This window comes from Amblyraja radiata, chromosome 33 (genome assembly GCF_010909765.2).
Source record: "Amblyraja radiata isolate CabotCenter1 chromosome 33, sAmbRad1.1.pri, whole genome shotgun sequence".
Taxonomy (NCBI): Eukaryota; Metazoa; Chordata; class Chondrichthyes; order Rajiformes; family Rajidae; genus Amblyraja; species Amblyraja radiata.
This window is the reverse complement of record NC_045988.1, coordinates 10,083,193-10,095,851: the sequence shown is the minus strand read 5'-3', so window position 1 is coordinate 10,095,851 and position 12,659 is coordinate 10,083,193. Positions and strand designations below refer to the sequence as shown.

The following is a 12,659-nucleotide window of genomic DNA, read 5'->3' as shown; positions in this document are numbered from 1 at the left end:
GGGAAGCTCCATTTGGGCTGTTTTCTCCTTGGCCAGTAAATATTTTGTGCTGACATTGAGGGCCTGAATAAGAAGTGCTCTGTTCATCGGATATAAAGATCCACAGCTTAAAATGAAAGAAAAGGAAACACCATCTAGTCCTGCATAGTTCTAAATGATAATGTGCTCTATAAACGTTATTGACTTTAAAGGTAATGCATATATTTTTACACAGCAATGAGAATAAATTAATTAATAGTTAATGTTCATTGAATATCATGGCATGTTTAAGAAGGAACTGCAGATGCTGGAAAAATCGAAATCATGGCATAGTCATAATGAGTGTGAGGGGGAAAATATAATGGGTGGTCTTCTTATAGAGTCCACATCACAAGATTAGAAATTGTTCAGCCAGAGCTGAACACACTTCTTGGCATCTGCATACAATTGCTTCTTGCACTTCTTGTGCTTCTTGTGCGTGATGGTGGAAACAGGGCCGTGCCGTGAACGCTCTTTCCTTGACTCCTAATGGGTGGTTGTGGAGGCAGATATGATAGTGCCATTCCTCTTGCAGTGCAGAAGCTGATTTAGGTATGAAAATTGATTTTGTTCGGTGCTGGCTCGAAGGGCCGAATGGCCTCCTCCTGCACCTATTTTCTGTTGAACAGAATTGCAACATTTACTTTGTTTAAGGTTTTTAAGATTGGCAAATGGATTTGCAAGGAATGGGGGGGGGGGGTGGGGGGGGATATAGATCACTTGCATGCATGTGTGATTAGTTCAGCTAGGCACCATGTTCGGCACAAACATTGTTCCTGGGCAGTACTATTCTATGGATAGTTTCATTAAATATTGTTATTATTTTCATTAAATATTGTTCATCAACATAAAATTCAAAAGCAAAATACAGCAGGTGTAATTAATCAGACATGAATATGAAATTACAGCTATTCTCATTTTTATATCCTCTCAACACATCTTTCTTTCATTGGCCTATTATCTCTCCCTCTTACCTTGTGCCATTGTCCTCTCCGTCATTGACAAGCTGTCCTGCAAGCGGATTTGAGGTCAAGAATAGATAGAGAGCCCTGGTGATGCCATCATTGGAATATGGCGTACAGTTCTGGTCATCCTCCCAAAAGGGGACATAATTATGACGGGGGAAGGGAGAGGAGATTCACCTAATTAACTTCATTGATGGCGCGTTTGTGACATGCGGAGAGATTTAGAGCTTCTGCACTCTTGCATTTAGAAGAACGACACAAGATTCCACTGATGTGAAAATAATTATTATGAGGTTTTGCAGGATAGAGTCTGGTGTTATGGTCACAGAATAGGGGAGTGGACCTTGTGTTTAAGAAGGAACTGCAGATGCTGGAAAGATCGAAGGTAGATAAAAATGCTGGAGAAACTCAGCGGGTGAGGCAGCATCTATGGAGCGAAGGAATAGGTGACGTTTCGGGTCGAGACCCTTCTTCAGGTAGTGGACCTTATTCAGGTTAGCAATTTATTTTGGTTTGGTTTAGTTTAGAGATACAATGCGGAAACAGGGCTTTCAGCCCGCCGATCCCCGTACACTAGCACTATTCTACACACGAGGGACAATTTACAATCTTTACCAAAGCTAATTATCTTGCAAACCTGTACGTTTGGAGTGTGAGAGGAAACCAGAGCATCCAGAGAAAACCCACGCAGTCAGGGGGAGAATGTACAAACTCCGTACAGACAGCACCCGTAGTCAGGATCAAACCCGGGTCTCTGGCGCTGTAAGGCAGCAACTCTACTGCTGCGCCACCATGTTCTCCCCAAGATTTATGGCCCAGTTGTACCAGTTTATCGCATCCTCCTTCATATCTTTTCTCTCTCCCCTTGGCCCAGTCCCTTGAGCGGTGATGAGAGAAAAAAAATTAAGTGAGATGAAGAAACAGCTTTGAATTTCTCTACCCAAGGAGGTTGCAGTCTGCTCAGATGCAATTATTAAATCCTGCTGCTATTGTTGCAAAGCATCCTACTGGGGTCCAAAAGTGCTTTCTAGGGATGGATGTCATTCCACAAACTATGTATCCAAGTATGCCTCAGCACCATTGCACTAATGGAGAAGGTTCTAATATGGGTTCCATGTCAGTGCCTTCTAAACAAATTGATATTCTGGTGAACTTCAAATTCCAGATGGTGAAGAAGGCAGTTAGCACACTAGCCTTCACCAATCAGGGCATTGAGGATAGAAGACACAAGAAACTGCATGTGCTAGTTTATAAAGTGCTGGAGTAACTCAGCCACTCAGGAAGCATCTCTTCACGATATGGACAGGCGACGTATTGGGTCGGGCCAATTGTAGAAAGAGGGACATAGCTGGAAAAGAGGTGGGGGTGGGACAAAGCCTGGCAAGTGATAGGTAAACATAGAAACATAGAAACATAGAAAATAGGTGCAGGAGTAGGCCATTCGGCCCTTCGAACCTGCACCGCCATTCAATATGATCATGGCTGATCATCCAACCTGCCTTCTCTCCATACCCTCTGATCCCTTTAGCCACAAGGGCCACATCTAACTCCCTCTTAAATATAGCCAATGAACTGGCCTCAACTACTTTCTGTGGCAGAGAATTCCAGAGATTCACCACTCTCTGTGTGAAAAATGGTTTCCTCATCTCGGTCCTAAATGATTTCCCCCTTATCCTTAAACTGTGACCCCTATACATAGGTAAATGCAGGTAAGGGGGGGGGGGGGGGGGGGGTTCAATAGGCGGATGAGTGAACAAAGGCGTGATGAAAAGGAGACGAAAGGATGTCAGATAAGGAAAGAAGAGGGTTTAAATGTAAATCCAGACAGAGGGATATAGATGGAAGGGAACAGTGAGGAGGGGGGGAGGTGGGTTGTATAGTGCGGTAGTGGGTGAAATTAGTATAGAATTTGTAATGTTATGTTGCAGTTGTAGAAAATATTTATGAGGCTGCATTTGGAGTATTGTGTACCGTTTTGGTCACCCTACTATCGGAAGGATGCTATTAAGCTGGAAAGCTTTACAAGAATGTTGACTCGTGAAACTGGATTATGGGGAAAGGTTGGGCAGGTTAGGTTCCTAGAAGCACAGGATACTGAGGGGTGATCCTATAGCGGTGAAATAAAATCACTGTATCTACCAAAAACTCAACAAACCTACCGATGATGATAGAATTAGCACAAGTCTAACTTTGTGAATTCCTGAAACTACTATAAATACTATACTATAAATATTGCACTTCAGGTCAAATGACCTTTCATTTGTTCTGTTGACACTAACTCTGATTTTCTCTCCTTTGATGCTGCCTGACCTGCTGCGCATTTCAACCATTTCCTGTCTTCTCTATTTCAGGTTTTCACTCTCCTCGCTATTTTACATTTTAATACAGGAAAACAAAACATGCATTAAAAAAAAGTTACTTTAACTCATTTAAAACGGAGAGATCATCTCCAAAGTATTTCATCAGGTTGATTCCAAACTAACAAGGGGAACTCTTTATTCATCACGAGTGAGGGAGGCATTACTATGTGTTGTATATTGCAGTAAAATCCACCATGAAAACGACCACGATGAGCTGTAGCATGGATCTGTACAGAGACAATGACGTCCATGCTTATCAACACGCTAACTCTACGCCAACTAAGTACAAGGAGAACAGAAACCATCGAAACTCCATACCTCCAGCTCAAACTCCTAAAGGCAAGCACATGTTGGCATATCTCCCAAGACTTGTGATGGATGCAGGTCGATATGGAACATTTTCAGTAATGGTTGGTAAATTTACATGTAGTTCCAGTTAAATGAGAAACAGTCCTAACCATTGAATAATCTACTGCATATGATAATTATTTTAACTCCGTTATAAATTGTTGGCTATTTGACAAATAGATAAATTTTGACAATTAAGATGTGTAGTTTGATATAAAAACATTTTACCTACTATCCCATTTGGCCTGTTGAGTAATGATGATGCATGAATGTGATGGGCATATTTGAAAGGAATGAAGATTGAGCAGTAAAGTGGAATTGCTGAAGAAATTCAACAACAGTATCACCAACTTCAAAGCAGCGTCAATAAGATTACTACCATTCATGCACGTATTTCTGATGTTATTATCCGTTTAGAAAACTTATGCTCAACTATTTCTAAATTGGTTGATCTAATCCAGGATCACAAATTAGGTTTTACAATTGGTGGCAATAAAACTGGCAGTGCATTGGTAAGTACAATTTCTGATGTTCTTAAGTGTGTTTACACTCGTAATCAACATTTAATATCTCCATCGCCCCAAGAACTTTCTTACTGTTGGACTACAAATTGGGTTGGCTGCCTAATAATAACTTGCCATTAAAGAGCAGCAGACCAGGATATGGATGGGTCTCTTGAAAAAATACAGCTGAGTTGGGGACATGAAAAAGCCTTTGCTTGATTTATAGAATGGATACAATTCTGGTAAAGTGAAACTTTTACGTAAACTGAAATTTCAGAAATCCCAAAGGTTGGGTGAGATGTATTAGGAATATTTCGACACTGCGTATTTGTATAGGCAGAGCAGTGCACTATTTGCTGTTGTGAAACATAGCTTTGTAAATCAAAAATACAAGAATCAATGGCGCTGTCATGAAAATTTGCCAATCTATGTTCACCAAATTTAAAAAACCTGGTACGGTTCCTTAAAAGATGTAAAGTTTCGACAGAAAGGATATAAGGAAACTTTTCCACTTGAGCAGAAGGGCTATTACCAGTGGTCAAGGTTAAGAGACAGTTCAGAATTCAGAAGAAAGCTCTACCCAAAGAGTCAACTTCAATGAATGAAAAATCCACTATCACAGAGGGTGGTTAAAGTGAATAACATAGATATATTCATGGAAAGGAAGGAGAAGTATTTGTGGAGAATAGAATAGAGGCTTATGCTGACAGAGTGGAGACATGGGGAACTGCAGGTGGTGGTTTAGCAATAAAAGACACAAAGTTCTGGACTAACTTTGCGGGTCATGCAACATTTGTGATGGGAATGGATTGTCGATGTTTCAGGTTGGGACACTTCGTCTATGTGTTACATGACTCGCTGAGTTAAATCCAGAACTTTGTGTTCTTTATTTTCTTATGCTGATAAAATTGGATAGAAATGGAGTGAGATATGAGTCGAGCAGAAATGGCAGCACAAACTTGTTGGGACAAATAACCCAATTCTGTGCCAATCAATTATAACCCTGTATAATCCTGTACTACACTGCTCTCGAAGATGGCATGAAAGAGGAGCTTCTCTCATAAAGAGAGCTACTGATTTATAGTTGCCCATTTTGCTTTACCTTCAGCATCCTCAATCACCCCCAAAATGACTTTGCAGGTTAGAGTTATTGCACAGCATTTGAACTGATATAAAATATTAGAATCAACAGCAGATTGGTTAATGGGAGAACAATATCATAGGTGATTGATCACATATTAGACGATTAGAGTTAACTGGCCATTGCAACACATAGGTGAGTAATAGAACTTTGGGGGATGTGATAGGAATGAGGAGAGAATTAATTAGGATTAGTGTAAATTGGTGCTTGATGGTCAGACTGGACCAGGTGGGCTGATGGGCCTGTGTACATGCTGTATTTTGTATGATTATACTAACTGCTCCATATAGTTGGTACACAAAATTGCTGGGGAAACTCAGCGGGTGCAGCAGCATCTATGGAGCGAAGGAAATAGGCGACGTTTCGGGCCGAAACCCTTCTTCAGACTTGGTCCTTTCTCATATCTCAAAGAGTGAATATGGGATGAACGTGGTGTCAGAAGTTCTAGTTAATAAAATTAATGGGTTGGCAGTCTCTCCCTCTGGAAAGGACCATGCTTGATGGTCGGCGTGATGGTCGGTCTGAAGAAGGGTTTCGGCCCGAAACGTCGCCTATTTCCTTCGCTCCATAGATGCTGCTGCACCTGCTGAGTTTCCCCAGCAATTTTGTGTACCTTCGATATTCCAGCATCTGCAGTTCCCTTTTGAACACTGCTCCATATAGTTCATGTTCAATGGCTTTTCTATTTGGGAGCTAGATTCAGACAGAACTATGTGGGATCAGCAATATAACATACGTGCTGCATCTATGTGTGGGATTTAATTGTTTTTTTGATCCCATCCTCCCTCTAGCGATAGTTGCATGTGACTGACTATTGTTACAACAGTGAGTCAGAAAGTTCCTGAAAATTGCTATAAGAAAACAACTTTAATGTTGCCTGGTAATGTTTCATGAAATCCACGCCTAAGTTGATTAATAATTATTTCTCATATCTCAAAGAGTGAATATGGGATGAACGTGGTGTCAGAAGTTCTAGTTAATAAAATTAATGGGTTGGCAGTCTCTCCCTCTGGAAAGGACCATGCTTGATGGTCGGCGTGAATTTGGTAGGACAAAGGTGATTATAACCATATAACCATATAACAATTACAGCACGGAAACAGGCCATCTCGGCCCTTCTAGTCCGTGCCGAACACCTAGTCCCATCTACCTGCACTCCGACCATAACCCTCCATTCCTTTCCCGTCCATATACCTATCCAATTTATTTTTAAATGATAAAATCGAACCTGCCTCCACCACTTCCACTGGAAGATCATTACACACAGGTACCACTCACTGAGTAAAGAAGCTCCCCCTCATGTTACCCCTAAACTTCTGTCCCTTAATTCTCAAGTCATGTCCTCTTGTTTGAATCTTCCCTACTCTCAATGGGAAAAGCTTATCATAAGTCATTGATCATATCTTGGTCAATTTCCACCAGTATTTCAGGTCAGATTTACCTCTAATTTTTTTTTGTTAATTAGGAGTGGGGAACAATTTTTAAGGCAAACTACAAATATTTCAATAATTTCTCTCATGCAGTCAGAAACCAAGTTGATAGAAGAAACGACACAATCTCCACAATGTAGGAATTCAGCAGCTTCAGGAAGAATGAGCAACATTTCAAACTTAGACTACAACGACTGTGAAGCCCATACAACCAACAGTGCTTCAGCTCTCCTCCATATTTCCAGTCCAGATATGAACTGGCAGTCACCTGCACCCAACGCAGCTGTACAGCCCAGGTTGCGTGCACCCAACGATGTGGATGAGCATTACAAACGTCACCGCATATTACCCAGAGAGAAAATGGTGCCAGATATCAACTCCAAATGGTTCCTACCACATGCTGGCAGTCTACCCAACCTCCCAAATCATAACCGCAATTTCCGACCTTCAACAGGAAATTTCTCAACTGTTCCCACATCACCAAAGCAGCGTTGTAAACTGATAGATGACACCAGGCAACTCTTCAATGTCTCAAATCAACAAAAGCGACAACGGTACGTAATGAAAGATGGCAAATGCCAAGTGAATCTTGGTAACATTCAAGAAAAGCAGAGATTCCTGTTGGACTTTTTCACTACAATAGTGGACCTGAAGTATCGCTGGTTCCTCGTGGTCTTCTCAATGTGTTACCTTGTGACCTGGATGACCTTTGGAACTCTTTACTTCTTAGTCGCTTACTTTAGAAATGACATCAATCATGTGGGGGAAGTGAACTGGAAACCTTGCTTCAATAACGTGGATGACTTTATCTCTGCCTTGCTGCTCTCTATTGAAAGTCAAAGGACAATTGGTTATGGCTCTCGCATGGTGACTTCAAATTGTGCAGAAGGGGTAATTTTACTCATAGCTCAGTGCATCGTTGGCTCCATGATTGACGCCATGATGGTGGGCTGTGTGTTTGTGAAGATCTCACGGCCCAAGAAGCGAGCCGAGACTCTGAAATTCAGCAAGTATGCTGTGGTATCACCCAGAGATGAGTGCTTTTGCCTGATGTTCAGGGTTGGTGACTTACGGGACAGCCACATGGTTGACGCAAAGCTAAGAGCCAAGCTCATCAAATCCAGGCAAACAAAAGAAGGCGAATTCATACCTCTGGAGCAGACAGAAATTAATCTTGGCTACGACACAGGGAAAGACCGACTCTTCCTGGTGGAACCACAGACCATAACCCATGATATAAATGGCAGCAGTCCTTTCTGGGAAATGTCTGCAGACTCCTTGAAGAGAGAACAGTTTGAAATCATTGTGATCCTGGAAGGCATTGTTGAATCTACAGGTTAGTTACGCTCTCCCTCTTGACTGCTTCATATACAATGTGTCGCACAGCATGGTGTATATTTGAGCATACATTTTTGGAGTTTATCTTGCAAGGGGAATAGGTCGTAAGTACATTTGAGGAAAAAAACTGACCTTCTGAGTCACTTTGAGCCCATTTTAGCATTGAGTAAGGTCAGAATTGATCTTCTGCCTCAACTCCACTTGCCTGCCCTCTTCCCAAATCCCCTGATTGTTTTACTGTTCAATACTCGCAGGAGTCTAATCCTGCATTGCCCATTTTATTTCATTGTCTTAGCAAAACGTACCTCCTGTGGTTCGAGAGGGTGGAGAAGAACAATTGTTAAGTCAAAAATAAAGGAGGAAGGAAATACAATTGTAATTATTTTGGCCTGCGTAGGTTGAGGTTTAGGCTTATTATTGTCATGTGTACAGTAGGTGGAGCAAAGGGAAAGATACACAGGGTAGATATAGTTCACAGCATAATAGCACAAGAGTTCCAGAGACAACCAATGTCTGCAATAAGGTAGAGGAGAATTGAATTGTACTCTAGCTTATGGAAGGACTGTTCACAAGCCTGATAACTGATGGAAAGCTTCTGAAACTTGCATTGCTTGCTTTCAACTTTCTGTATATTCTGCCCAATAGGAGTGGGGAGAAGAAAGAATGACCTGGGTAGGAAAGGTCTCGGATTATGTTGGCTGCTTTCCCAAAGAAGCATGGAGTGTAGATGAACTCAATGGTGGGGAGTCTGGACTGTGGAATAGATTGGTGTACTGTGTGCAGTTTTAGACTAAGGAAGGACTAGGGAAAGGGAGATGCAACTAGATTGATTCCTGTAATGTGGTGTGCTAATATATTAAGAAAATCACCATTTATTGTTTGGAGTTTATAAAGTTCAGATAGCTCTAAAAGCTCCGAGTGCCCAATAATCTATCAATCTCAATATCGAATCTAATCATCCACAGACCATTTCTATAAATTCCAAGGACTCACAACATTCTGAGTGAAAAAAATTCTCTTCATTTTTGTACCAAATAGCCAACACCTCATCTTGAAATTATGACCCCTTTTGTCTAAACTTTCACGCTAGTAGAAAGTAATTCACACCATTTACTATGTTAAGTGTTTTAAGAATGTTTATTTAATTCAATATCATCACTTCTCATTCCTCTGGAAATTAGAGGCTACGTCTACTCAAAGTATCTCTACATTAGTGTTTGTCACTATTTAGGTAAACTGGCTACAATTGCATCCATTACTCAAGATACGAAATCTCCAAAGTCTTAAATAATTAAAACAATGTGTCTTTAGTTTTGTACTATATCACTATTGCATTATTAGTGGTCGAATTTAACATAATACATGTGAATAATTAAATGGATCTTCAGTAGATGATGGACCAGGACATTGAATGATGGAGCATGATCAGGGGGGGATGCTGCAATGGTGTGATTGGAGGGATGGCTCTTTACTTTGTGTTTCCTTACAGGAATGACCTGCCAAGCTAGGACATCTTACAAAGAAGATGAGATTCTTTGGGGTCACCGCTTTGAGTCTTGCATCTCCTTGGAGAAAGGTGCGTTCCGAGTTGACTATAAAAAATTTGACATGACATTCGAGGTCCAGATGCCACCAGGCAGTGCAAAGGCTATACAGCAGGCTAAAGATATAGAGACAAATTACCTGTCCACAATCAATCTATGCTGGGATAATATAAATCATTCCTGTGCCAAAGAACAGGGACATAATTATACTGGAAATCACAGGATTGCAGAAGAGTAACGCAGAGATTGTGAAGAATGAAGAAAGAATGGAATTTCTTGTGTTCAAGGAAAATGCCATTTTGAACTCAAGGTATAAAAATGCTTAAAACCTATTGAGGCAAAAGTAACTAATGTGACATTATTATACTGGAAAGAAATGGATCGGAAAAATACACTGAGCTGAATGAAGCTAATCAAATATTTCATGTTTCTATGTTGCAGAACAGATATATATTTTCAAAACTACCACTTGTGGAAGGCAATGGTCCAGAGTTTAAAAATCAGTAATTCTGTTGGGTTGCTAGCTTGAGTTTTCGTGAGGAACATTCATTTGACAAGAAATTTCCTTCAGGAGGTTCAATTGCAGAGACAGATTGAAGTGTTTGAAAAATTGCCAGGCCAAATGTCCAACAAATTTACAGATCAGAAGTTGTTCACTGTTTCTCAGTCAATGCTGTCTTACATTTCAATTTTTCTTCTCTGAGTGGTCCCCACATTGTCCCTTCCCACAGCGAGGTCTTGTATACAATTTATCATAGCTTTCAAGAGTTGATTTCATCAAGCATTCAGCTCTATCTTTATTGTAGTTTTCCTGGTTCATAATGAACAAGGGGTTGGTACAATTGGAGCAGCAGCCAGAATTCTGGACTATTGATCCAAGGACATGGGCTTGAATCCTACCATGTAGCAGGGCCGTTTAAAGTCAAGCAATTGGGTCGAACTGGATTTTAATTTAGAAAAGCTAGTTTGAGGAACAGTAATCGTGATTTTGAATTTTCATATAAACCAATCTAGATCACCAAGGTTCTTTAGGATAAAGAAATCACCATTCCCCTTCAATCTGGCTCTCATCACATTGTTGCAAACCCGCTATTACAGCTTCATCTATATGACACTGGCACAGATGTACACATTCTGTGAACAAATTAAAACTGGGGAATATATTACGTAACCCATAACAGCTTCAAAGTACTTGAGCTTCCTGGAAAATATAGTAAAGTTGATTTTCCGTATGGGGTAAAGGATTGGGGTGGAAAGATGGGGATAAAATAAATTAATGATTTGGAAATCCCTCATGTTCTATTGCTGTGGAGTGGAGCACTGGTGGATCTTTTGTCTACCCTCATTTCAAGCCCCGACAGTCTAAGTGCCCCAAAGTCTTTTCAGGTGAGGCAGAGGTTCACTTGCACATCCTCCAACCTCATCTACTGTATCCGCTGTTCCAGGTGACAACTCCTTTACATCGGCGAGACCAAGCTCAGGCTCGGCGATCGTTTCGCTGAACATCTCCGCTCAGTCTACCTTAACCTACCCGATCTCCCGGTTGCTCAGCAATTTCATTCCCCCTCCCATTCGCAATCTGACCTTTCTGTCCTGGGCCTCCTCCAATGTCAGAGTGAGGTCCAATGCAAATTGGAGGAACAACACCTCATATTTCGCTTGGGTAGCTTACACCCCAGCGGTATGAACCTTGACTTCTCTAACTTCAAATAGCCCTTGCTTTCCCTCTCTCTCCATCCCCTCCCCATTCCCAGTTCTCCCACCAGTCTTACTGTCTCCGATCACATTCTACCTCTGTCCCGCCCACTCCCAACATCAGTCTGATCCGAAACGTCACCCATTCCTTCTCTACAGAGATGCTGCCTGTCCCGCTGAGTTACTCCAGCATTTTGTGTCTACCTTGGATGAAGCAGATGTTCTTGTAGCTGCAATTCTGCGATGGAGTCTGAGGTTAAAAGGTGGCAGGCAGATGTGGGGAGGGCTCTACTGCACAGGTGCCAGGGAATTCATGGGCCATTGTGCAACTTTACAATACAAATGCTTCATATTACCACATAACTGTACCCTTCACTGTGGCTTCACATATTTCTTTACAAAGTACTTTACATATTTGCCTGCAAATTCTCTCCTGCTGCAATTCTGGCTTGTGCTTATAAAGATTTCTTCTGCAACAGGTTGTAAAGTGTTAATGCAATATAATTGTACAATAACGTCAGCAATAAAAAATACTTTGCTGAAAAAGACCCATTTGGAGATGGACTGGAGTGAATTAATACAAATGACCGCGTGTACAATTTCAGTTGTGCGTGGGTGCTTTGAAATTATGATAGACTATTGTGTAGAATTAGCCTTATGAATTACATATAGCGTAATCAAAACAAAAACGGAAAATGATGGAAATACTCAGCGGTCAGGCAGCATCTATAGGAAGAGAAAACAAAGGTTAAATTGATCGTCCACCCATATTCCTTCTTCGGTCACATGATATTTTCATCCTCTTCGCATTAAATGATGTATACACCGCAAACTACGCTCCAAACATCTTCATCATCCCTTTGCTCATTTTCCTTTTCAGCATTGAAAGAGGCCATTTGAATCATCAAATTAACACGCGCTCCCAAACCAATCTCATCGATTCCTTCCCACTCATTTCTCCTCATTTTTAAGTCCTCACCAGTTTAACATCCTAAAGGATAGTTTTCACCCCAAGGAACAGGAGTCACTCAATTCCATTTATGGAGCAGAGACCCAAAAACAGACAATACGCTGTTTACCATTAATACTACTGACAGAATCAGTCAAACATGGTGCACAACTTTGATTTAAATTGTGATCAAAACATTATAGTGCAGCTCGAATATGCCACAGTCGTTACAGACTTCATAAAGAAATGTGTGGAGGACTGCATCCCTACAAAAACCTTCCGAGTGTTTCCCAATCAGAAACCTTGGATGAACTTTGAGATCCGCACTCTCCTGAAGTCCAGACACAGGGCATTCACTTCCAACGATA

The 12,659-nt window shown here is 41.1% G+C and overlaps 1 protein-coding gene across 1 annotated transcript; it reads left to right on the top strand.

Annotated features, from left to right (window-relative positions):
• The first annotated feature begins 2,686 nt into the window (after window positions 1–2,686).
• Window positions 2,687–9,885, top strand: LOC116991157 (G protein-activated inward rectifier potassium channel 4-like). The gene is made up of 3 exons (XM_033049528.1): window positions 2,687–2,745; window positions 7,308–8,101; window positions 9,593–9,885. Exons 1-3 carry the CDS (start codon window positions 2,687–2,689, stop codon window positions 9,883–9,885), a joined length of 1,146 nt encoding a protein of 381 aa, XP_032905419.1.
• Window positions 9,886–12,659: the final 2,774 nt, after the last annotated feature.